General features: G+C 40.0%; 1 protein-coding gene across 2 annotated transcripts in view; it reads left to right on the top strand.

Annotated features, from left to right (window-relative positions):
* Itch (itchy E3 ubiquitin protein ligase) overlaps nucleotides 1–27,112 on the top strand; it is a 91,118-nt gene that overhangs the window by 20,336 nt on the left and 43,670 nt on the right. For both annotated transcript variants that reach the window (XM_059261707.1, XM_059261708.1), the window contains 7 exons: nucleotides 2,904–3,045; nucleotides 6,107–6,231; nucleotides 7,208–7,345; nucleotides 13,124–13,169; nucleotides 22,105–22,262; nucleotides 23,957–24,158; nucleotides 26,680–26,775. In XM_059261707.1, the coding sequence (XP_059117690.1) occupies nucleotides 2,904–3,045; nucleotides 6,107–6,231; nucleotides 7,208–7,345; nucleotides 13,124–13,169; nucleotides 22,105–22,262; nucleotides 23,957–24,158; nucleotides 26,680–26,775 (907 nt within the window). The remainder of the gene's footprint in view (nucleotides 1–2,903; nucleotides 3,046–6,106; nucleotides 6,232–7,207; nucleotides 7,346–13,123; nucleotides 13,170–22,104; nucleotides 22,263–23,956; nucleotides 24,159–26,679; nucleotides 26,776–27,112) is intronic.

The raw sequence follows: 27,112 nt of genomic DNA on the forward strand, positions 1-27,112 counted from the left end.
TGTGTGGCCTCCAACACATAACTTAATTACTGCATTCAATTGATCAAAACCTGAGGATAAACTGGGCTGTAGTGGCACACGCCTTTGATCCCAGTACTCTGGAGGCAGAGACAGGAGGATCTCTGGGTTTTCAAGGTCAGCTTGGTCTATAAAGCTAGATCCAGGACAGCCAGGACTACACACAAGAAACCCTGTCTCAAAAAAACAAAACCAACCAACCAAACAATGCTATCTTAAGGTAATAGCATCCTAGAATATTTTTCATGGAGCTTCCCTCAGTTTTTTTTGTTTGTTTGTTTTTGTTTGTTTTTTTTTTTAGTTGATATTTTTTTACCAGCAATTCTCAATAAAAGGTACTATTTCTTTGTCAATGTTAGATTCTAATTATTTCCTCCTTCTTCAATCTAGACTGATTTAAATTGGATCAGGCATCTTCTGCCTTTGGGGGCAAAGAGAGAGCTCAGTATTGAAATTTTTGACTGGACTGGTACTGTCTTCTATCTCTTAACTTTTTATTTTTCAGGTTACATCAGTAATTTATATACCTTTACATTTTAAAAAATGAAATTACTATTTTGCTTTTAACATTCTCAAAAATGAAATTTTTTTTTAGCAATACTAATGATGAAAGGAAGAAGTTTTAAGCAAAAGAGAGAAAAAAAAGTAACTTCTTGTTGATATCACAAAGAGTTATTATATCTAGCCAATTTTTTGGGGGCGCAGTGCAGGTTCAATACAGGATTTCTCTGAGTAGCTCTGGCTGTACTGAACTCTGTAGACCAGGCTGGCCTCGAACTCAGATCCACCTGCCTCTGCCTCCTGAGTGCTGGGATTAAAGGCGTGTGCCACCACTGCTGGGCTGCCATTTTAATCTTTTATCTAAAAGTTTGAGTATACTTAAGCACAAGACTTAAAAATCAAATAAATAAATGAACAAATAAATAAATAAGGGACTGGGAATATGGCTCAGTGGTGAAAATACTTGCTTTGCAAATATGAGGACACTGGAGTTCCTTTCCCCAGAAGTTCATGCTGGGTGGCTGCGGTGACCTGCCTGTAATTTAAGCCTTGGAAGGTGGAGAAAGGAGCCCCAGAGCAAGCTGGTTAGCAAGAGCAGCCCTATTAGCCACCTGTAGGTTTACTTAAGAGACCTTCATTCCATGAATAAAGTAGAAGATGGATCAAGGATGATTCCCAGCATCAACCTTGAGCCTTTAAATGAATTCATACACACATGCATACTTACCCACATACATGCACCCAAATACATGCAAAAACCCATGCTTATACACATGTATGCACCACTATTGACTCATGCACATACTACACACACGTGAAAAGTGGAAAAACAAAAAATAACAGATAAAAATTATTTTCAGCAAATATATCATGTATTTGTCAGCTTTCTGATACTGTAACAAATATCCAAGATAATGAACTTATAAAAAGAAATGTGCCGGGCGGTGGTGGCGCATGCCTTTAATCCCAGCACTCGGGAGGCAGAAGCAGATGGATCTCTGTGAGTTCTCGGCCAGCCTGGTCTACAGAACGAGATCCAGGATAGGCCCAAAGCTACACAGAGAAACGCTGTCTTGAAAAACAAACAACAACAACAACAAAAATGTATGTATTGGGCCAGTGATAGCTTAGTGGGTAAAGGCACTTGCCACAAAGCCTGGTGACCTGAGTTCAATCTCTAGAACCAACATGGTGGAGGGAGAACTATCTCCCTCAAGTTGTGCTCTGGCCCTCATACTTGCACCATGGCACAAGCACTCCTTCCCACAAATAAAATATAGTGTAAAATGTAAAATACAAATATATGAAATATATGTAAATAAATGTACATACATACAGAAGCACATGGGTTTAAATCCTACTATCTTTAGGGTTTCTATGGCTATGAAGAGACACCATGACCACAGCAAAAATTTTTTGTATTTGTTGTTTGAGACAGGGTCTGTCTGTATAGCCCTGGCTGTCCTGGAACTCTTTCTATAGGCCGGGCTGGCCTTGATCAGAGATCTACCTGCCTCTTACTTCCTGCATGCTGAGATTAAAGGTATGTGCTACCATGCCCTGCTTGATCATGGCAGCTCTTATAAAGGAAAACATTTAATTGGGGTTTGCCTACTGTTTCAGAGGTTTAGTCCATTGTTGTCTTAGTGGGAAGCATGGTGGCACACAGGCAGATGTGGTGCTGGAGAAGTATCTGAGAGTTCTATATTCAGATCTGCAGACAGCAGAGAGAGAGGCATAGGCTTTTGAAACCTGAAGTACCACCTCCAGTGACATACTTTCTCCAACAAGGCCAGACCTCCTAATCCTTCTAATCCTTTCAAATAGTGCTGCTCCCTGGTGACTAAGCATTCAAATACATGAGCCCGTGGGGGCTATTTTTATTCACACTATCATGATATGCTCCATGCCAGCTTTGTGTGTGTGTGTGTGTGTGTGTATGTGTGTATTAGAGGAAAATAAGAAATGCTTTGGCCAAAGTCATGCTAGAAGACTACTTGATCTGTAAGGAGTCAGAGATTAGGGCCATCCCCTGGGCCTGTGCTTGCTCAGTTCCTAGATGTTAGACTGCTTGTTATGCTGCTTGGGGAGCTGGGCTATAAATTCATTTTGGCTAGGCATGGTAGAATTGCCCATGATCCTGGCACTGGCTATAGGGGGTGGGGTCTCTTGGTAGTTATTTGAATATCTGATATGTAGAAGTCCTGTATGTATATATTTACTAAGATAGGAAAAAATATAAGAAATATAAATATCATGAATAAACATTTTAGGGAATAGCTGCTTCTAAATAAAAATAACCGGCTTAATCTTTAATGAAATGGCATTGATCAAGGAGTAAACTAATATTTCAAATGTTAAAGTGTTTCTCTTTTCTTTTACAGTCATCTCAGCCAAACTTAAAGAAAATAAAAAGAATTGGTTTGGACCAAGTCCTTATGTAGAAGTCACAGTAGATGGGCAGTCAAAGAAGACAGAAAAATGCAACAATACAAACAGTCCCAAGTGGAAGCAACCCCTTACGGTGTAAGTTCCCACAGTGATACTTGTTTGGTTCATGAGCAGAGATGCGACTCTAATGAGCTTGTTTCTTTGCCTTCCCTTTTCTCTTTGACCTTTCTTCCCACCTGCTCCCAGGACTCTTTCCTCTAGTTTCCTGTTTGGTCTAATCTATCTTCGTCTTCTCCAGATTAGTTGGTGGTGCTATCACTGTTGCCACTGAAGAACAGGAAGAGCTCTTTATAATAGCTCTCCCTTTTAATTTTAGTTTTCTAAAAAACTAAATTCCAACATTAATTAGTATTATATTTATGTCATTTTAAAGCCTTTAAGAAAGATTTTATTTTATGTGTATGTGTGTTTTGCCTGCATATGTGACTATGCACCAAATGTATATAGTGCCCTGGGAGGTCAGAAGAAGGTGTCAGAGCCCTTGGAACTGGAGTTACAAATGGTTGTTAGCCATCATGTATATTCTAGGGAGAGAATCCAGTTCCTCTGCAAAAAGTAACAAGTGCTCTTAACCCCTGAGCTATCTTTCTAGTCCCAGTAGCCCTCTTCTTAAATTGGGGCTGAGTCAGGTTCAGAAATTAACTCACTTTTTTTTAACAAACTCGTTTGTTTTTGTTTTGTTCTCTTTTGAGACAGGGTCTTGCTGAGTAGGTCAGGCTTGCCTGGAACTTGCTATGTAGCTCAGACTGGCCTTGAATTCTTTATCTCTTTTTGCCTCAAGCCTCTTGAATGCTTGTACTGTAGGTATGTGCTTCTATGCCCTGCACTTAATTTTTGTTTTCCTTTTAGTGCTTTTAACCACTGAGCTATCCCTCCACCCCTATTTTGATTTATTTAAATTAACCTTTTATTATTTCATGTGTGTTTATTAGGCAGTGCACGCTGTGGTCTCATGAAGTTAGGGGGACAGTTTTGTGGAGTCAAATTTTTCTTGTGGGCTCCAGGGAATGAACTCAGGTCACTAGCCTTGTATTACACGCATTTTACACTCTTTGCCATCTTTCCAGCCCCTATAACTGCTTTTATAGTTAATATTCATATCATGGTTACACTTCTAGCTGAGTATATACACATCTAATATCCTTTATGTAGCTATGCAGTTTCTCTTTTATAATAGTTGTTTTCTAATATATATTAAGATACTAGGCTTATATGATTTATATATATGCATGTGCATGCAGGCTGATTTTTATCTGCAGTGTAAATTCATAAAAATAAGATAGCGCTCAGTTTGCACACTTACTGACAAAATGTCAGATGTTGGTAGGACAACCTGAGACATTGAGCACTCATTGAAAGGAATTGTAATTTTTAAAATTAAGAGGAAAAGCATAATTTGCCAATGAGTAGATTTTAAAATAGTGTAGCACATAGGATTTGGGAAACATAGATTAAAATGTAGATCAGAATGTAATGAGTTGTTTCAGTATAAAATACAGACAAATTGCTGGGCAGTGGTGGTGCACACCTTTAATCCCAGCACTCTGGAGGAAGAGGCAGGCAGATCTGTTAGTTTGAGGCCAGTCTGGGCTACAGAGCGAATTCCAGAACAGCCAGGGCTACACAGAGAAATCCTGTCTCAAAAAACAAAACAACAAAACAAAACAAAACAGCAGTAACAACAAAAATACAAATTATTTTTATTACTTGATATTTACAACTCTTGATTTTGTTTCACTTAAAGAAATATACTAATGACTAGGAAAAAAAGATGTTCTTTTAAATGCCAAGATGAGAAACTGTAAGCTTTTCTCTTCAAACAATAAACTTATTTGATTATATTTATTCCCAGTAATTATCAAAACAATTGATATGCCTACAATATGAATATCTGAAGTCCTAGAAGCATTTTGATTTGTCTAGTGATAATTTTAAGAAAATGAATGAAATTTAAAAATTACATGCATATGATCCTAGCGCTTAGGATTTCAGATTTCAGGCCAGTCTGGTCTATACAGTGAGTTCTAGGCCAGTCTGGTCTACACAGTGAGTTCTAGGCCAGCCAGGGTTATGTAAGTATGACCCTGTCTCAAAAGAGAAAAGAGATAAAAATAAAATTGAATTATTAAGAATTTGCTGAAGGTCAATTTAGATTTTGTTTGTGGAATTTTCATGTTCTCCTAATTTCTGTTGCCTTGGAAACAGCTATATTATAGAGTACATTCTTCATTGTGTGCTTTTGCCAAGCATGAGGTATGTGCTTCTGTTTTGAGACAGGGTCTCACTGTGTTATCCAAGCTTGCACTTCTATATATGATGGTTATCCTGGTGACTTTGCCTCCCACATTGTGAAACTTGGTGTATTGGTATAATTTTCAAAATGAATGATGGCCTGCAGAACTTTTGGTGTATCACAGTAGACTTTAGTTCAAACTTCAGCTGGCTTACTAGCTGGATGACCTTGGCAGTTTGCTCAGCTTCTCTGAGGGGCATCATTTTTAGTATTAATTCTCATATGATACACTTACTGTGGGGATTAGTGAAATCACCTCAAGTTCAGTGAAATGCATCGCCTAAGTAAGGATTTAATTTGTGAATTCACTATTTCAAAACATGCATTTTAAAATGAACACATGAAATTATGTATCTTTATGAGGCATATTATATTGTTTCAATAAATCCGCTCTTTTAATAATCTGTTGCCTTATAAGCAGTTTTGTTTTGCACGCATACGTACATGTGTGTGTATGTGTGTGTGTGAGAGTGATCTTACAGTCCAGTTGCGTTCAAACACAGTTTTCATGAGATTTCAGAGCATAGACCACCTGGTTACTAGTAATCTTTTAGGAGGCACAGTGAGGGACTGCCCACATAGTTCAGTAGGTAAAGGTACTTGCCTCCAAGACTGACGATCTGAGCTAGATTCCTGAGGCCCTAATGCTGGAAGGAGAGAACCAACTCCTGCAAGTTGTCCTTTGACCTCCACATCCAACTAAATAAATAAACGTAATTTGTTTTAATTTAAGAAAAAGAGGTACAATAAAAAAATTTTAAACATTAAAGCTTTATTGAACTTATTAAGGATCTCATTATGATGTTTAATGAAAACAATATTTCCCTCCTTTTTTACTTTCAGTATCGTTACCCCTACGAGTAAATTACATTTTCGTGTGTGGAGTCACCAGACCCTGAAATCTGATGTTTTGTTGGGAACTGCTGCATTAGATATTTATGAAACATTAAAGTCAAACAATATGAAACGTATGTATGTAAGAGTAACATAAAATGTACTTTGCTGGTTTTTTGGGAGAAATTCTTATGTTAAACATGTGGAACAACTCACATCATTATTGGTCCTTAAATTTAAATGATTATTGAACTGGGGGTGGTTGACATGTTTAATTGTAGCATCCGGAAAGTAGAGGTAGATGAATCTCTGTAAGGTCAAGGCCAGCCTGGGCTATATACTGAGTTCCAGGCCAGCCAGGGCTATGTTGTGAGAGCAAGACAAAACAAAACAACTATAAAAAGTATCTATGTGGTTATAGAAAGTGACAGAAAAGTCCTAAAACTATTTAAAGCGTTCTGAATAATTTTGTTTGGTCATTCATTTGGATAAACTATTTTAGTAAATATTTATTTCCTTAGTAAGTAAGTATTAATAAAGTAATACATAGTGAATTACTGAAAAACTAAAAGATTTAAAGCAGAAATGAAGGAAAATACTTCAGAGAGACAAAAATGATGTTAGGCTTAAAGGCGTAGACAGATTCCTCAGTGTTTGTTTCTATTGCTTAAATTTGAAGTGCCCTATTTTAGGTGGTGGTTTTATTTTCATTTATAAAGTCATAACTCATTTTAGTTAGAGCTGATAGTTTAAATGTGAATTGTTTTTCTATCCCTTGACACAATTTTCAGAATATTTTTCTTATTTAGGTCTTTATGATATTTAATCCATTCTTAAATTATGTTTTCATTCTCTATAGTACAAGTTTATATTGCTAAATAACCTTTGTTTTCATGTTGGTTTGATTTATACTATGTTCTTACAAGGGTGGAATGAATATAATAGATGATGTGGATTATTTAATATTTTGTATTCTATATATTGGTGAAGTTTATTTTCTTTTTAAAAAGCAGTGTTCTGGTCTCAAAGGTTCTTAAACCTTTGTCCAGTAAAACAGTGTACATATAATTGGAAGAGTGATCTTTCTTGCATAATTTTGTTCTTTTTCAGTTGAAGAAGTAGTTATGACTTTGCAGCTTCTAGGAGACAAAGAGCCAACAGAGACAATCGGAGATTTGTCGGTTTGTCTTGATGGGCTGCAAGTAGAAGCTGAAGTGGTTACTAATGGTGAAACTTCGTGCTCAGAAAGTAAGTGATTACTTTTTCTTTTTCGGTTGTTGGTTTTTGGTTTTTTAAGACGGGGTTTCTCTGTGTAGCCCTGGCTGTCCTGGAACTTGCTCTATAGATCAGGCTGGCCTCAACTCAGAGATCCACCTGCCTCTGGCTCCTGAGTGCTGGCATTAAAGGCATGCGCCACCAACACCTGGCTAAGTGGTTACATTTCCCCCTCCTTTTTTTTTTTTTGAAGATAATAATACACCACGTAGACTAGGCTGACCTTTCTTTCTTTCTCTTTCTCTGTCTGCCTCTCTCTAGTGTGTGTGTATGTGTGTGTGTGAATTATGAGTGGGGGTGGTAGTATACTCCTGTGCATGCATCAGTAGATGCCAAAGGTTAATATTAGGAAGTCTTCCTCAGTCATTTGTCTGCATTAAAAAAATTATTTTTAATGATATGTATGTATGTGTTTGTTTGTGAGTGTATATCACCTGTGTGGGTTCCCTAGATAATCCTATGGAGCTAGGTAGTTATGAACTGCCTGATATGGATGCTGGGACTCTTAACTCTGGTCCTTACAAGCCCCCTTTCCAGCCCCCGTCTGCTATGTTTTCTTGAGACAGGATTTCTCATGATCTTCCAGTTTGTCTAGGGTATCTAAGCAGAGAGCCCCTAGGATCCACCTGTCTCCAGCCTTCTGTTTATTACTGGGATTATAAGCATGTGCTGCCTCACCAGGTTTCTACATGGATGCTAAGGGTCTGAACTCAGGTCCTCGTGCTTACACACCCACCGAGCTGTGTCTCCAGTACTCCATTGGTCTTGAACTCTCATCTTCTTGCCTCAGCCTTCCAAGTGCTGGGATTATAAGGCAGACATAGGCCAGTGTGCTCAGTTCAGTTATTACTTTGTGTTCAGGTCTCTTAGGAGTCTTCTGACAAACAATAGCTAGTGTGGTATTTATAATTATTGTTATTACTGGTCTTTTCAGAAAAAAATAGGTTTATTTTCTTTTTAAAAAGGCATTGGTCTAGGAATATAGCTTAGTGGTAGAGTGCTTACATAGCATGTGTGAAACCCCTAAATTCAATTCCCAGTACCATAATAAAATTAATAATAAAAAAGAAACTGATTACATTAAATATTTTGTTTTTGTTGCAGTGTTTCTATAAATTAAAAAAATTCAGCAAGTTAAAAAGCTGGGTGAATAAAAGTTGAATCACACCAGGCAGTGATTGTAGGGAAATGGGGCCAACTAAAGAAACCCACTCTGACCCTGGAGCCCAGAACCAGGGAAAGAAACACAGCCTAGATCTGGGACCTGAGCCAGTGAAACACTTTATCCCTGAACCCAGAACCAAAGATGCCCTGACTCTGAAACCAGTGCCAAAGAAACACTCTTTGTCCGTAGAATCGGAACCAGTGAGAGAAATATGCGCTGGCCTTAGAATTAGAGCCAAAAAGCTAAGAAAGGCCAGTGAAAGAAACACAGTTTGGCTCTGACATCAGAGCCATCTCTGCCCCTAACCCATGAAACTAACCAATCCTTGAGCAAATAAAAACAAAAACAAAACAAAACAAACAAACAAACAAACAAACTAACCAATCCCTGGACAGAAAATCTTCTAACTCTGTCCCTAAGAAACCCTATATAAACCACCCTGCCTGTTCAGTTGTGGACTGTTCTTTTCCCTCCCTGGCAGAGGCAGCCACTCTCCTGGACGACTTCTTCCCAAATACATCTCTTTCTCAATAGAGTCTTGGTGGGTGTGAAGATCTTCATTTGAGGTGCAGAGAAGAAGAACCTTGCTAAGAAATTCGTTAGGGAACTGAGCAGAAAAAACCTTGCAGAGATGTTCCCTTGGGGGACTGAGCAAGGCAGAGCTGAACAGAAGAACCTTGCTGAGACATCCCCTAGGGGGCTAAGCAAGGTGGAGTAGAAAAAGTAACAACATTTTCCCAGAGCCAGAGGAGATTGCTACATTTCTACGGGCCAGAGAAGAAGCAGAGCTCTGCTGGGAAGCCCCCTTAAGTGGGGGCTGAACAAAGCTCAGCTGTAGCCGCTTTCCAAGAGAGGAACAGGATTGCTATATCCTGCGGGAAGACCATCCCCCACCGCACCCCCCAACTCCAGGTATAACCTAACTCCCAACAGTCAGGATACCTCTCCAGAGCTGATGTCTCATTGCAGCTCCAGCTGCCAGAGCTGTCCTAGCAGCTCAAAGTATAGCCTGACTCCCTGAGCATTCAGGATAAACCCCCCCCCCCCCAACTCGAGTTGCAACACTTGCTTACAGTGATGGCGCACACCTTAAATCCCAGCACTTCGGAGGCAGAGGCAGGAGGATCTCTGTGAGTTTGAGGCCAGCTTGATCTACATAATGGGTTTCAGAACAGTCAGGGCTACACAGAGAAACCCTGTCTTCAAAAACAAAAACCAGAAAACCCCCCACAAAATCTCAGGCAAAATATTTTTGGGTTGGAAACATGGTCCAGTGGTTAAAAGCACCCTGGGTTTAATGTAGTTGGAGTTTTCTTTAGTCTTGTCTGGACCACGGTCAGGACAAATCTCTATCCCCCGCCAGTCTCACAGCCACTCAGACCCAACCAAGTAAACACAGAGACTTATATTACTTATAAACTGTATGGCCGCGACAGGCTTTTTGCTAACTATTCTTCTATCTTAAATTAACCCATTTCTATTCATCTATAAGTTGCCACGTGACTCATGGCTTACCAGTATCTTAACATCTTCTCATGGGGGTGGCTGGCAGCGTCTCTCAACTCAGCCTTCCACTTCCCAGAATTCTCTTCTCTGCTTGTCCTGCCTATACTTCCTGCCTGGCTACTGGCCAATCAGCATTTTATTTATACAGAACGATATCCACAGCACTTCCCCCTTTCAAACAAAAGCAGAACCTCTTTTCCAAACCAACATATCCTTAGATCCAAATTTTGAAGTCAAGGTATTTTTAAAATATACATATTGGCTTAACTCAACAGCTTTTACAATCAATTTTTTTTTTCTGCAGTTAAAAATCCCAAAGACAACATAATGCAGATTCTCTGTGTGATATCCATCTTTATGTAGCTTATTTTTTATATTACCTTTACTGTCTCTTTAAAGACTTTATTTTTAAAAGCTATCTATTTCTTTATATAACTGTATTGCTCTGTATAAATAAAGCTGATTGGCCAGTAGCCAGGCAGGAAATATAGGTGAGACAAGGAGAGAGGAGAATTCTGGGAAGTGGAAGGCTGAGGCAGAGAGATGCTTCCAGCAGAGAGATGCTTCCAGCCGCCATGATGAGAAACAGATGTTAAGATACCCGTAAGCCAATAGATTAATAGAAATGGGTTAATTTAAGATATAAAAACAGTTAGCAAGAAGCCTGCCATGGCCATACAGTTTATAAGTAATATAAGTCTCTGTATGTTTACTTGGTTGGGTCTGAATGGCTGCAGGACTGGTGGATGAGAGAGATTTCTCCTGACTGTGGGCCAGGCAAGTGTAGATGAACGGTCTTGTTAAATAAGAAACACAGAGCCAATGCAGAGATGAAAGCCCAAGAGGTCAGAGCTAAGAGCTAAAAACTTTACCCTTCACTGCTGCTGCTGTCCTCTTCAGCAAGAGAGCTACTTCCTGTCTGTTTGTCTTTTTTATAGACTTTCTTTTTTTTTGATTTTTCGAGACAGGGTTTCTCTGTGTAGCTTTGCGTCTTTCCTGGATCTTGCTCTGTAGACCAGGCTGGCCTCCAACTCACAGAGATCCACCTGCCTCTGCCTCCCGAGTGCTGGGATTAAAGGCGTGCGCCACCACACCTCCCGGCTGGGAGTGCTCTTTTAATTTAGCTCACTGAGGCAAAATCTTTGTAGCTCTTCCAGGGTTTCCTGTGGGTAAAACACATGCATTTAGAATTTGGATACATTTTTCGTGTCACTTTGCCCTTTTCCAAGTGACTTTCTTATTTATTTATTTGTGGTGTGTGTTGCACATGCATGAATGCATGTGTGTACAATATATGTATGGCTGAGGTACCTATGTGCTGCAGCCCATGTGTAGAGGTCAGTTGTGTAGAAGACAGTTTTTGGAGTTGGTTTTCACCTTCTGCCTAGATGAGACACGGCCTCTTCCTTTGGCTGCTGTGCTGCACACTCCAGGCATCTGGCCTGGGAGATTCTAGGCATTTCTGTCTGACTCCCATCTTGCTCTAGGAGTGCTGGATTATGGATGCACTACGTGTCCTGACTTTTCATGTAGTTTCCAGACATTGAATTCAGGTTGTGAGGCTTGGCAAGTGCTTTTACCTGCTGAGCTTCGTTTCTTTGGCTTCTTGGATAATGGCTGCTAGAACAGAAAAGTAAGATGTGAGGTTCAGGTTCACAAGTCACCAGCCTGACTGCCGAATGCCAAGATCTCTCCAATCATATTCAGACACCAGATGGGTTCTAGGAACCAGCATGGCTATGTCCTCGGGCAAGATGACATGCTGGCACTTGAACTCTTCAGGTCCATCTATCCACATGGTAAATTTGTTTGTACTGTGTGATTGCTCTGCTGGAGGTCCCTCAGCCCCTGACCACTACCTTCAGAGAACTCTACTACCTTCAGAGAACTCTCAGCCAACACCATGTCATGTTCTTAGAGACCACTCTAAAATTTTATTAGAGTACATTTTATATATTGCAAGGGTCACCATTTCAGATGTATAGTTAATGGCTTTTTATGAAAACTGTTGTGTGTTTGTATGTGTGTAGGTGTATGAGTGTGGTGAGAGTGTGGAGGTTAGGGGCCCACTTTTGTAAGTTGGTTCCATCAGATGGGTTCCAGGGATCAAACTCAAGTCACCAGGTTTGGCAGCAGTCACTTGTGCCTGTCATCTTGTCAGCCCACACTTAGCGTTTGTTTGAGGTAACATATTTTGTTCGTTTGTTTTTAGTACTGTGATTTTCATACAGTTTCAATTACAAAGCAACCCTACAGTTTATCCATTCCACTGTATCATTTTTAAATGTATATTTCTGTGATCCTCAGTACTTAAAAAAGGAAAACAATAGGCTTCTACCACCCTTGCTAGCCTGGCATAATGTGGTTATGTGCTGTGGTGTGGTGGACTGGTGATTTTACTGGTGGAACCGTGGCTGTATCTTGGGAGTTTTGTTCTTTTGCCAGTTGCGCCTAGACTGTTCAACTCGAGTTCTTATGCAGTTTTCAGTTTTCCTCCTCCTCTCCATTTGGGCCTCTTTGAAACTTCCTTGGTTTTTGTTTTTTCATCTTCCTCTCAGAGAGTTCTTTGAGTCTTTCATTTTCTCTGAGGTTTTTACCCCCCAGCTCCTTTATATAAAGAAAGTTACTAAATGACTTTGCTATTTCAGAGTTGTCTTATATTGACCGTTCTGCTGTTGATTAGTAATTTTCTCCCATATTTCAGATAAAGTAAGTGGTTAAAAGCTGCGTATGAGAGCGCACAACTCTAATTCTAATGAGACTGAGGCAGGAACCTGAGTTCAGTACTAGCTTGAGATTTGAGAAAATGGCTAAATACTGAGTTTGAATTAGAGTAAAATATATATATCAAAAAATGCTGAAGTAGGGTGTGGGTAATGCACCTTAACTAATCTCTCATTGAATAATGATATGTATAAAATTGAAGAATTTGAACATCATTGTATTTTCCTTTTGGATTTATATTATGTACTAGAAAGGTTTAATAGTTTAATAAAAGGCTTTTTTTTTTTTTTTTTTTTTTTAGTTTCAGTTGAAAATTACTCTCTTGAATCTCATTTTGTTTAAATTTATTGTTAAAGGTATTTCACAGAATGATGATGGCTGCAGACCCAAAGATGAAACAAGGTAAGGGTTCACTGACTGCTTACCACAGCATGCAGAAATAGATAAGAGTGAATGAACTTGTAGTCATTCATTTCAACTTCAGGTTCAGGGGGTTGGAAAGTTAGCTCCTGAGTTCTGATGTCTTTTGGCTTTCACAGACACTCATGTATACACATCTGTAAACACAAATACACACACACACACACACACACACACACACACACACACGGGTATGGGCACGGGCACATACACATACACATGAATAAATAACTACCAATTTTCAGGTTCAGATTGATAAATTGTGGGCCAAGTATGCTGACTTACTTATGTGATCCCAGCATTTGGGTGTGTTGGGGGTGTTGGTACAAACCTGTAATCCAGCATTTTGGAGAAGAAGGTAAGATTAGGAATTGAAAACCATAAGAAAGGGGGCTGGAGAGATGGCTGAGCATTAAGGAATGCATGCTGCTCTTCCAGAGGACCCTAGTTCTGCTAGCACCCATGGTAGGTGGTTCACAAACTGCCTGGAACTCCAGTTCAGTCTGTAACTCCAAACCACCTCTTTGGCCTCTGTGGGCATCCACATAAATGTATATGCCCACACATAGACACAAATACATATATATAAATAAATAATAAAATAAACCTTAAAGTTTAAATGGGAAAACCAAAAAAACAATGTCACAGATCATAAGAGAAAATCATCCAGAAAAAGGGCGGGACATATTAGTTCATTGCTGCACGGGAGAATAGATAAGTTAGAAGCCAAGCACGGGAACATGTCTGGAATCCCATTACTTGGGAGGTAGAGTCAGGAGGGTCAGTCGGGTTTCAAAGACCAACTTTGACTGCTTAAGACTAGCCTGTACTATGTAAAGGGAAATAGAGCATAATATTATGGTTTGGAAGTTGGGTAAACTAGTACAACAAGCTCCCACGTTACCTATCTACTTCTGTAATGTGTAGAAATTTTCATGGTACAAATATTTTAAAGGCTTGGATATAATTCAGTGTTGGAACGCTGTAGCTAGAGTTTTCCTGCCTGGTCCACAGTCAGGACAAATCTCTCTCACCCGCCAGTCCCACAGACACTCAGACCTGACCAAGTAAACACAGAGACTTATATTGGTTACAAACTGTATGGCCGTGGCAGGCTTCTTGCTAACTGTTCTTACAGCTTAAATTAATCCATTTCTGTTAGTCTATACCTTGCCACGTGGCTCGTGGCTTACCGGCATCTTCACATGCTGTTTGTCATCATGGCGGCTGGCAGTGTCTCTCTGACTCAGCCTTCCACTTCCCAGCTTTATTCTCCTCTTTGTCCCGCCTACACTTCCTGCCTAGCCAATGGCCAATCAGTGTTTTATTTATTGACTAATCAGCAACACATGTGACATACAGAACATTCCACAGCAGAACGCTTGCCCAGTGTTCCCAAAGCCATGGATTCCATCCCCAGCAGGGCCAAAAACAAATGACACAGTTCGTTAAAATCTTCAGGAAAACCAAAGTCATAATATGGTTCTATCAAAGCAAGTAGAACTCTACCTTCTTTGAGTCACACTGTATTAATCTACAAGTATCCTCTCAGGTAACTTCTTACTGAGAACAGTTATTTATAATGGGAAAGTGGTTTTAATTTCATACCTTCTTAGACTTTAAACTTTATTTGTTGTCAAGGCTGGTCTTGAATCTGCTAATCCTCCTGTTTCCACTTCCTGAATGCTACGTTTGCAGGCATGTGTAACCTTGCCTGGCTAGAAAAGATTTTTTAACATAGATAGAAGCCTAACATTAAGGGAAAGAGTCACTTAGGAAAAGGCCAGTACACACCCAAGACATGAGTGCAGGCTTCTCAAGAGAGAATTGTGTGACAGTGTCTTAATAATAGCAATATGTATGATTTTGGTGCCTTCCGGAGTTATATTGTTTGAAGGTTCTCTGTGGGAACTTTTTAATAAATGACATCATAAAGTGGTTTCCAAAGAACATTGGATTTTAATTAAAGGTGATAATAGAAAGCTGTAGGAGGTTGTAGAGAGGACTGGGCAGTTAAAAGCACTGGCTGCTTTTCCATATTACCCAGATTCAATTCCCAGCAACCATATGGTGGCTCACAATTGTCTGTAGCTCCAATACCCGGGGATCATTTAAAAAGATAAAACCATAAATCACAAAGGTAAAAGGAGTCATGTAAAGTTCTCCATCCATTCTGGCTGTGAACTTGTTGTTTGCAGTCTTTCCTTACACTTGTGAAACCTCTCCAGCTCCCGCTCATGCCGTTTGTTTAGTCAGTTCTGTCTGTCTTCCCAGGTCAACAGTCATGATCAAAGTAACAGGGCACAGTGCCTCCTAGATCTTCGAGTGGTGTGTGTGTGTGTGTGTGTGTGTGTGTGTGTATGTGTGTGTGTCTGTGTGTGTGTGTGTGTGAGAGAGAGAGAGAGACAGACAGACAGACAGACAGACAGACAGACATCAGAGGACAGCTTTTGGGGCTGATTCTCTCATTCCACCATGTGAATTCCAGGGATACAGCTCGGGCTTTCTGGCTTGGCAGCAAGCATCTTTACTTGCTGAGCCATCTTGCAGGCCCTTGAAACTTTGTAGAACATCACAATCTCCCAGAGGACTTGGTAAAACACAAATTGCTAGGTTTCATTCATATTCTCTGATTCGCTACTTGAGTAAATCATATTTAACAAGTCTCTAGGTAATGCTAATATTCTTAGGCTAGACTGGATTTACGTAAGCTTTGAGATTACAGTTGTTCCACAAGTTTTTGCAGTTATATAAACAAGTCCATTTCATAGAAGCTCTAATTTACTGGAAATGTCACTCATTTTAATCTTACCCTCTTTATGTTTATTAGAAAATTTATGTTTATTAGAAAAAGCATACAATTTTAAAGATTTAAATGACGTAGCATTAACAATAAAATGTGTAGTCTTCATGGAAGAAATCACACTTGATGTAAGACTATAAAGCCTTGATTATGATATAGATATGCACATCTTAGAGGAATTGTGGAGAAGGAAGGAATTCTAGATTGAAGGAAGAAAAAAAAACATGGCGGTGAAGAGAAACAGGGTTTTTAATAGTGAATGTTTGATCACAACATTTGACTGAAGATAGAATACTGAGGTGGTTTGAATAGATATGGCCCTGTAGACTCATGTGTTTGAATGCTTGGCCTATAGTGAGTGGCAGTATTAAGAGGTGTGGCCTTGGAGTAGGTGGGCCTTGTTGGAGGAAGTGTGTCACTGTGGACTTTGAGGTATAGGATATACAGTTCACTTTCTGTTGCCTGGGGATCAAGATGTAGAACTCTCAGCTCCTTCTCCAGCACCATGTTTGCCTGTGTGCTGCCATGTTCTGCCATGATGCTAATGGACTAAACCTCTGAAACTGTAAGCCAGCCCCAATTAAATGTTTTCTTTCATAAGAGTTGCCGTGGCCATGATGTCTTGCCTATTCACAGCAATAGAAACCCTAAGATATTTAAAAGAAAATGCAGTTGGTCAGTTTAAGAGTAGAATTGAAGTTAACATTGTTTCTTCTGTGCCATCTGCTATACTGAAAGTGATGAAAACCACAGAGGCTCAGAAAGAAGAAGGAACGTGCCTGAGTTTGTGGTGTATGTGATATAGTAGAATGTAGGAACTGCGTGATCTTCAGAGCCTGAGCTCATACCCATCTTGCTTAACTACCACCTAAACCTGGGCTAATATTACTTCAGCAAATGTTTAGTCATTAATAAATGTGAACCCTTTTATTGTTTTTGGTTTGTTAAGATATGGTCTCACTATGTAGCTGAGACTGCAACTCAGAATCCTTCTGCCTCTTTCTCTTGAGTGCTAGAATTAAAGATATGTACTACCATGTCTCTCTAATCATTACTTATTTTAAATTTTATTTGATGTGTGTATGTGGTGTGTTTGTGTGTTTTCTTACTCAGTCCCGTCTCTACCTGAGCCTTTGGAGACAGGGTCTTTTACTAAACTGGAGTACACTGATTTGGCCGGACTGGATGGCCAGCAAGCCCCAGGCACCTTCCTGCCTCTGCCTCCCCAGCACTCACTGTAGGTGTCAACTTCCATGCCTGGCTAATGTTTATGTGGGTGCTGGGGATCAAAACTCAGATCCTCATGTTTGTGAAGCAAGCCCTGTACCAACTGAGCCAGCTCCCCGATCCTGAATATTATTTATTTTAAATATTAGATAGTTATGTGGCTAAATAGAGATTTAAAGATACCCTGTGGTGACATTGCGTTCCCCAAAATATTATGCACCCTAATAAACTTATCTGGGGTCAGAGAACAGAACAGCCACTAGACACAGAGGCCAGAAAACGGTGGCACACACGCCTTTAAATCCTATCACTTGGGAGGCAGAGACCCATCCAGATCTCTGTGAGTTTAAAGACACAATGGAAACAGCCAGGCATGGTGACTCACACCTTTAATCCCAGGAAGTGATGGCAGAAAGCAGAAAGGTATATAAGGCGTGAAAACCAGAAACTAGAAGCTTTTAGGCTTTTGAGTAGCAATTCAGCTGAGACCCATTCTGGATGAGGACTCAGAGGCTTCCAGTCTGAGGAAACAGGATCAGCTGAGGTGGCTGTGGCTTGTTCTGCTTCTCTGTGATCTTCCAGCACTCACCCCAATAACTGGCCTTGGGTTTGTTTTTATTAATAAGACCATTTAAGATTCATGCTACAATACCCCCTTAGGGGAGTGTCTTAAAAATATTTGACTGGGATTGATATAATCAGAATTCTATAAGAAAATTAATTTTATTTGTCAATGGTATGTATTATAGTTTGTGTTATATGTTTATGAGTGTGTCAGCAATAGCAGGGAGATACCAACATATGCCACTAGCTACTTGAAGAGTTCCCATCTCTCTTAGGACTTCCACACAGTTAAAGCCCTACCTTGAATAGAAAGAGTTGAGGATGCGTCAGGGTGAAGAGGACTTAGTTCATAAGTGCTTAGACATACAGGAAAAGGAACAGAACATAACTCCAAGATGTGAGAATGGGCTTCTTGAGGTGGAGTTGTGCTTATGTGTCTTTAAAGTAGCTTTGTATATGATCCTGTGGCTTTCTAAGTCTCATCCTCAAAGGATGTAACTTATTAACAAGGTTTAAAAATCAAGCAAAACTTAAAATTTAAATGAAGTTTAAAACTTAGGACAGTGAGATGACTCGACAGATGAAAAGCATTTGGTGTATTTACTCTAAAGACTCCGTGATTCCTAGAACCCAGGTAAAAGAGGGAGGAGAGAACTCATTCCACGTTGTCCTCCGACCTCCATACACATGCCCCATGACTTGGACGTACTGCCCCTACATGCCCCATGACTTGGACATACCTCCACTACATGCCCCATTGTAACAGGAATCTTAAAAGTTCTTATTAATAAAATCAAACCTGAGCCAGGTATTGGGGTGAATTGGAAGATCAGAGAACCAGAACAAGCCACAGCTACCTCACCTCACCGGATCCTCAGCTGGTCTTGTTTCCTCAGACTGGAGGCCTCTGAGTTCTCATCCAGAATGGGTCTCAGCTGAAATGCTGCTCAAAAGCCTGGATGCTTAACCAGCCAAATGCTTCTAGTTTCTGGTCCTCACGCCTTATATACCTTTCTGCCTTCTACCACCACTCCCTGGGATTAAAGGCTCGATTTCTGGGATTAAAGGCGTGAGTCACCATGCTTGGCTGTATCCTTGAACAGATGGATTTCTGCCTCTGGAATGCTAGGATTAAAGGCATGTGCTACCACTGCCTAACCTCTATGTTTAATATTGTGGCTGTTCTGTCTCTGACCTCAGATAAGTTTATTAGAGTGCACAGTATTTGGGGGAATACAATGCCACCACACCCCATGACTTGGACATACCCCCCCTACATGCCCCATCACTTGGATGTACTCCCCCTATATTCCCCATGGCTGTTCTATCTCTGACCCCAGGTAAGTTTATTAGAGTGCACAGTATTTTGGGGAATACAATACCACCACACCCCATGACTTAGACATACCCCCCCACATGCCCCATGACTTGGACGCACCCCCCCCACATGCCCCATGGCTCAGAAGTACCCCCCCACACACACACATACACAGGCCTCATGGCTCGGACTTACCCCCCCCCCCCAGGCCTCATGGCTTGGAAGTACCCCCCACACACACACACACACGCCCCATGGCTCGGACTCACCCCTTATACATGCCCTATGACTGAAATGCATCCCACACAAACACACACGTTGTAGGCACACAATAATAATAATAAAATTTAAAATCTTTTAATTAAATAAAAATATGAGCTGGTTTGCTCATTTCTCATCTTAAGGACTCTTCTAACGAACCCGTGAGGTTGTTTATGAGGTCTGTAGTTTGGATTTGGGGGCGAGAAGGGAAAACTGTGGTAAAGCTCATAGTTACACACATTCTAACCCTCGATAGTGTAGTTCCTTTAAAAGATGTCTTTTATATAATAACACACGTTATCTCTCAAAACAATTTGGGCTTTCTGGATTGTGTTTGAGTTTCTTGACTCATCAACAGACACGGTAAAGTAGATCTCAGGGTGAGGGCCCCTTTTCCCTTCTCATGTCCCCTTTAAATTTTCCTCTTTCTATTGCCTCAAGTGAAGATCAGGAAAACAGATACAAAATTAATATAGTAGACAACTAAAAGGTGGATGAGGCGGATATGGGGGAAGAGCGGAGGGAGACTGTGAAAGCAGGATCGAGTGGACTTAGAAATTAAGAATAGCAGGAAGGAAGAATGATCTTAGGAGAGCTGTATCTCCTGCATTTTGTTAATAACTTGATACTAGAGGATGGGAGAGAGTCCTACTAATTAGAAATTCTGACTGGAGATAAATTTTAGAGATAATCTTTGAAACTATGAGATTTGAGATTCTAGAAAAAAATCTGAAGAGGAAGAATTGGAGGGTGATGTAAGTACAAGATTATGAAAGCAGAGTGACAGAAGTTAGAGTTAGAGAAAAGTGGCTTTTAAAGATGGGATGATGGGGCTGGAGAGATGGCTCAGACTAAGACACTTGCTAAAGACCCAGGTTAAATTTCTATCCCTAAATGGTGGCTCACAGCCCTCCATAACCTCAGCCCCAGGGGTCCAAAAGGTACACATGTGGTACACAGACATGCATGTAGGCAAGACAGTCATACACATAAAAGTAAGATAAATCCAGTCTAAAAATCTACAAAAAACATCTAATCTAAAAATAAAACATGTGGCGTGCACTTTTTTTCCCAGTACTTGGGAAGCAGAGTCAAGGGGATCTCTGTGAGTTTGAGGCTAGCCTGGTCTACAAAGTAAGTTCCAGGCAGCCAAGGCTACAAAGTGAGACCCTATTCCCCTGCCTACCACCCCTCCCCCCCACAAAAAGATAGATGGGATAGTACTGGATATAGTGGCATAATATATATTTGTAGTCCCTGTACTTGGGAGGTTGAGGCAGGAAATCTTCAGTTTGAGGCCAGCCTGGGCTACTTATGAGACAACAACTCTCCTTGTCTCATTAAAACAAAACAAAAAAGTAACAACAACAACCCAAAAGTATTTAATGAACGTTGTCAAATGCTGCAGAAGTCATTATGATCATAGGTTAATATTCTAGGAAAGCTGGTCATCTGGCAAAAGAAAAATCTACCTGCTGCCATTATCTCAAGAAAAGAGTAAACTCCAAGTTGATTTTAAATAGATTTCAAAAAATGAAAGTATAAAATCATTGGAAGAAAATGTGGCTAATTCACTGCTGAATTAATTACATAGAAATATGAAACTTGCATGTTTAAAAATATAGCATGGAACCGGGCAGTGGTGGCACATGCCTTTAATCCCAATACTCTGGAAGGCAGAGGCGGGTGGATCTCTGAGTTCAAGGCCAGCCTGGTCTACAGAGCAAATTCCAGGATAGCTTGGGCATTACACAGGAAACCCTGCCTCAAAAAAACAAATAAATAAAGGTGTGTATGTGTGTATATAAAACATTAACATATATTAATTATATAAATATAAATAATGCAAATATATAACTATTATATGTATGTGTGTGTGTGTGTGTATATATATATATATATATATATATATATATATATAGCATTAAAAGCAAAAAGAAAAGGCCCTTTCAAACCAGTGTACTAAATAAGTATCCTTGGTTTGTTTGGCACTCTTATAGATGATGCTTTTCTAGTAGGAAATGTAGAGGGGTGTTCATATGCTTATAGGTCTATTGCCTATAGGCAGTAGGATTTTGAAGAACTTGATTTCGTTCCTGCTTATACAGGGCATTCTGAAGCCTTTCTGCAGCCACACCTAGTAATTTCGAATGGGCTCAAGTTCTACCCTTGAGTGACTCCTCACTGTCTATGTCAGGTTGTTACTCTTCTGTTGCTGTGAAGAAACACTGTGACCAAGGCAACTCTTATAAAAGAAAGAATTTAATTGGGGGCTTGCTTACAGTTTCAGAGGGTTAGTCCATTATCATAATGGCAGAGAGCAGACAGGCAGGACACTGTAGCAGGAGACGAGAGCTTTATATCCTGATCCACAGGCAGCAGGCCGAGAGAGAGACAGGCCTGGCATGGGTTTTTGAAACCCAAAAGCCCACCTTCAGTGACACACCTACTCCAACAAGTCCAGCTTCTAATCCTTCTAATCATTCTCAAATGGTTCCACTCCCTGCTGACTAAGCCTTCAAATATATGAGCCTCTGGGGCAATTCTCATTTAAACCACCCCAAGGAGTTATATGACTTTAACCTATGGCCTCTTTATTTGATAAGGCTGGCCTGAAGTTAGAAAAAAAAAAGACTTTTTCTCTAATTCCTGAAACATTACATTTTGGGTTTCTTGCTGTTGTTAAATAAATAAGGAGCATTTGTTTTGTTCTTTTCCTCTCCCCTCCTGCCCTTCTTACCCAGAGTGAGCACGAATGGATCAGATGACCCTGAGGTTGCAGCGTCAGGGGAAAACAAGAGGACAAACGGGAACAATTCTCCGTCGCTTTCAAATGGTGGCTTTAAGCCTTCTAGACCTCCGAGACCTTCAAGACCACCTCCACCCACCCCACGAAGACCAGGTATATATTCTAACCTCCAGTGCTGTTTTGTAAATAATGTTCTTTTGGTAGGAAGTGTTGACACAGTCTCCAGATGTTGCCCATGTTAGCCTCAGATGCTTCCTTCCTTAGCCTGGGATCCTGAGTGTGTACTACTATGCCTAGTGTTTTTAAATAATGTTCTGTTTGGAAACTGATAGACAGGTAATTATCGGGTCATTGGTGTTTTGTTCAAGTAGAACAAAACTCTAACTTAGGCTGGCCTCAAACCTAGAAATCCGTCTGCTTCAGCCGTCTTAAGTGCTGGGATTGAAGATATGAGCCACCATGTCTGGCTTCTGGCTTTGTTTTTACGTTTAAAAACTTGACCAACATTGATCTTTCTATAGGCAACTAAGAATTGCTTTTCCTTTAAGTTTTTCTTCCAGGAATGAAGTTCCATGACGAAGTGCTTTATTAAGAATGAAAATAACATGTATTATATAAATTATAAACAGTACAGTACAGTTAGATTGAAACTTCTTTGTGTGGTTCGTAACTGTGACATATCTTATAGCTAAGAATTTGGGGGTCTGGAGAGATGGCTCAGAGGTTAAGAGCACTGACTGTTCTTCCAGAGGTCTTATGTTCAATCCCAGCAACCACATGGTGGCTCACAACCATCTGTAATGAGATCTGGTGCCTTCTTCTGGCTTGAAGGCATACATGCAGGCAGAATACTATATACATAATAAATAAATCTTAAAAAAAAAAAAAAGAATTTGGTTGTTTAGTCCATTTTATCTTTTAAAAAGCTGACTGGGGTCCTGAAGAAAAGGACTCAGCAGTTAAGAGCAATTGTTGCTCTTGGAGAGAAACTGACTGCATTAGATTTCCAGCACCCACATGGTAGTTCACTACCACCCATAACTCCTGTTTCCTTTTCTGACCTTTGCAGGCACCAGGCACACACATGGTGCACAGGCACACATGCAAGTCAAGGAAAAAAAAATAAGTGAATAAATCTGGTAAAAAATTTTTAAAGCTTACTGATAAATGATAATCAGTTTTTAAACAAAAAAATTCACTAAATGAACATGTTTCATTATTTATATAGTAGCATTTATATAGAATATCCAGTTTCTGATTAGCCATCAGTAGCATCAATACACTCATTACCAACACCATAAATTAGTCTCAGATCTTCAAGGTCACATAGAGAAGGCAGTTTTTTTTTTTTTTTTTTTTTTTTTTTTTTTTTTTTTGGTTTTTCGAGACAGGGTTTCTCTGTGTAGCTTTGCGCCTTTCCTGGGACTCACTTGGTAGCCCATGCTGGCCTCGAACTCACAGAGATCCGCCTGGCTCTGCCTCCCGAGTGCTGGGATTAAAGGCGTGCGCCACCACCGCCCGGCGAGAAGGCAGTTTTAAGGATCTGGAAAGTGGTACCCATAGTTTCCTATTCTAAAAGTTTTTACTGGGCTAGGAGTTGTAGCTCAGTAAAAGAGTACTTGCCTATTGTGCACAAGGCCCTTGCACCAGAAAAATTAATCATTCAAGTAGTTACTTTATATGTTTATGAATTCAGAATTTATATGCTCTGTAATTTGATGAGACCTGTGTATTCACATCTTAGGTTTTATTTGTCGTCTACTTTTAAATTCTTAAGTTAAAATTCAATCTTGATTTTAGATTTCAGAAAGCAAAAACTTTCCTTATTTTCCTTAAATCTTTCATAGCATCTGTAAACGGTTCACCATCCACCAATTCTGAAAGTGACGGGTCTAGTACAGGCTCTATACCACCAACAAATACAAATGTAAACACAAACACAAGTACATCCGAAGGAGCAACATCTGGGTTAATAATTCCTCTTACTATATCTGGAGGCTCAGGCCCTAGGCCACTGAATACTGTAAGTCAAGCTCCCCTCCCACCTGGGTAAGTAACTGCTAACATTGGTTTTCTTTACGATTTTGCATGTACTCACTAATTTAAATAAGATTATATACTGTATTCTTTCGTTAATTGTCTTTTAAGTAATTGTAATTGATTTTTGGGAATATGGAATCCAAGAAAGCTTACCATGTTTTAAATACTACCTCTTCTTTTTTGGGAAGTAGAAAAAATAATTGAGCTGGGTATGTTAACACACACCTGTAATCTCAGCACTTGGGAGTCTTGAGACAGGAAGATTGTTGTGAGTTCTAGGTCAGCTTGGGCTACAGCATGAGACTCTGTCTCAATAATCGGTATTTATTTATTTATGGGTTTTTTTTTTTTTTTTTTTTTTTTTGGTGTTTTGAGGCAGAGTGTTGTATAGCCCTTACTGACCTCAAATTCACTATGTAGATGAGGATAGCCCTGAACTACTAATCCTTCTGCCTCTGTTTCTCAAGTGTGGATTACAGGTGTGTACCATTACACCTGGAAAACAAAGCAACTATTCAAGGACCCCCACTGCCACCCATAGAAAGTTAAGTAATAAAATAGTCATGTGACTAAGTGCTGCTTCTCTAGGTAGGGAAAAAGCAAATACCCTTTTAAAAGATTTTTTATTATAAAATCATCATAGCAATGTAATAATTTAAACTGATAAATTAGTTTCATAATCCCATTTTAATTTGTACTTAAATTTTTTTTTGAAAATTGATATGTATGTGTGTGTGCCTGATTGCCTTGTCTGTATGTGCACCACATGTGAACAGTGCCTGCAGAGTAGAGGAGGATATCGGAACCCCTGGAACTTGAGTTACAGGCAGGTCTGAGCCACCTGATGTGGGTTCTGGACACTGAGCTTGGGTCCTCTCTAAGAATAGCAAGTGTTCTTAATTACTGAGCCATCTCCCCAACCCCTATTTTTAACATTAATACTTTGATCAAATTGAGAGCTCAGTCAGGGCTAAGGGTTTAGCTTAGTGGTAGAGCATGTCTAGTATGTGTGAAGTTCCAAGTTCTACCTTCAATACCACACACACAAATCAAAACCAAAACCTCATGTTCAGGGCTCAGAATGCCAGTCAAAGTTATTTGGCTGACTGGTAAATTAATAAATTCACGATGGGAATTACAGCTACTTAGACAGATTATACTTGTTGGTAACTAGGCCATTTTCCTTTTGGAGAGCTTATGTGGTGTATTAGTTACTGTACTTACCAGTGAGACAGAACCACTGAGGGAGAGATTTTAACTTGGTCTTATCACTGTGGCAGTTTGAAAGCAGAAAGCTTAAGTAGAAGCCAGCCTGGTTACAGCCCTCAATGGGCATTACCCCAGCAACCCACTTCCTCTAGGTAGAATGTGTATCGAAAGGGTCTACAACCTTCCCAAATAGTACCACTCTCTGGAGACCAAGTATTCAAAGACACGAGCAGCTGTAGTAGGTGGGGTGGCAGGACAGGAACCGTTTGTATCTAAACCATACTGCATGACAAGCTAAAGTAGACTGTTGTTTGTCCTTAAGAACAAATTATCTGGGGCTGAGAGAGAGCCCTGGCTGCTCTTGTAGAGGGCCTGGGCCCAGCACCCACATGGTGGCTCACAAACACCCATAACTCCAGTTCCAGGGGATTCAGTGCCCTTTTCTGACCTCTGTGAGTCCCAGGTATGCACATAGTGCACATATACATGCAGGCAAAACACTGATACATATACAATAAAATAAATCTAAAAAAAGAAAAAGATAAAAAGATTTTAAGGTCTGGAGTAATGGCTTATCAGTTAAGAACATTGGCTACTCTTTCAGATGACCTGGTTTTGATTCTCAGCACCCATATGGCTGCTTACAGTTGTGGGTAACTCCACTCTTAGGAGATCTCATGCCCTCTTCTGGCTTCTGTGGGTACCAGGCACACACATAGTATACAGATTGATATGCAGTCAAAGTACCCATACATATAACAATAAGTAAGCAAATAATGGTTAAAATAATAAGCTGTGATGGTTTACTGCTATTCTCTTCTCTTTGGCAACAAACCTGCCCAGAAGACTAGAGTACTTACAGTGGCCAGTCTATAACTCTCCTTCTGTAATATCTGATAATAACATGCTTTGACTTCAGTTTTTCTAGAATGTAGTCAGAATGTTGCCTTTCAGTTAGCTCAGTTGTTTAGGTTTCAGGGCATTGATGCTTGCTTTTCCTCTCAAGTTCTGAGTATATCTGATCAGATTGGGAAGCTTTGGTCTCCTGAGGTGATGGACTGACTTTGAAATGCATGTTATTTCCAGAGCAAACACGTAGGAAAAAGAAACCTCATTGACTGTTGTGTGTCACTCTTGGGGCTTTCTCTCTTTTTAGATGATATTTCTTGGCTATCTTTTAATTCTATTTTTTCCTTTATAGACTAACAGGCTCTCTTCCCTCAGTTATATAAGATGGTCATTTAAAGTGAAAAGGTGTAGACAGGATTAAAAAGCCAAACTAACACAAAATGCCCTTACTAGTCTTTGATTTGTATTTAAGGTGGGAGCAGAGAGTAGACCAGCATGGGCGTGTGTACTATGTAGACCATGTTGAAAAGCGAACAACATGGGATAGACCAGAACCTCTACCTCCTGGGTAAGTGTTTGAATTTTAAAACAAGAGTTTATCCATTGTATCTATACCCAGTGTTCCCTACAGTCTTTTCCTCCTCTCTGTTCTGCTTTATGTTAGACCCAGACTAGAAAGAAGAGAACTAGAGAACTGACTTCAGCATGCTGAGGGGGTGTTGCTATTGTGACTGATTTTGTTTTCGGAGACAGAGTCTCACTGCATATCCCAGAAGGAACTCTTGATCCTCCTGCCTCAGCTTTTAAGTCTTGCAAGTTTTGGGGTTACACACCTATGCTGCCATACCTTTATGAATGATTTTTACTTTCATCATTTCTAATTTAAAGATTCCACAGTTCTTGTT

The sequence above is a fragment of the Peromyscus eremicus genome, chromosome 4 (genome assembly GCF_949786415.1).
Source record: "Peromyscus eremicus chromosome 4, PerEre_H2_v1, whole genome shotgun sequence".
Classification (NCBI taxonomy): domain Eukaryota; kingdom Metazoa; phylum Chordata; class Mammalia; order Rodentia; family Cricetidae; genus Peromyscus; species Peromyscus eremicus.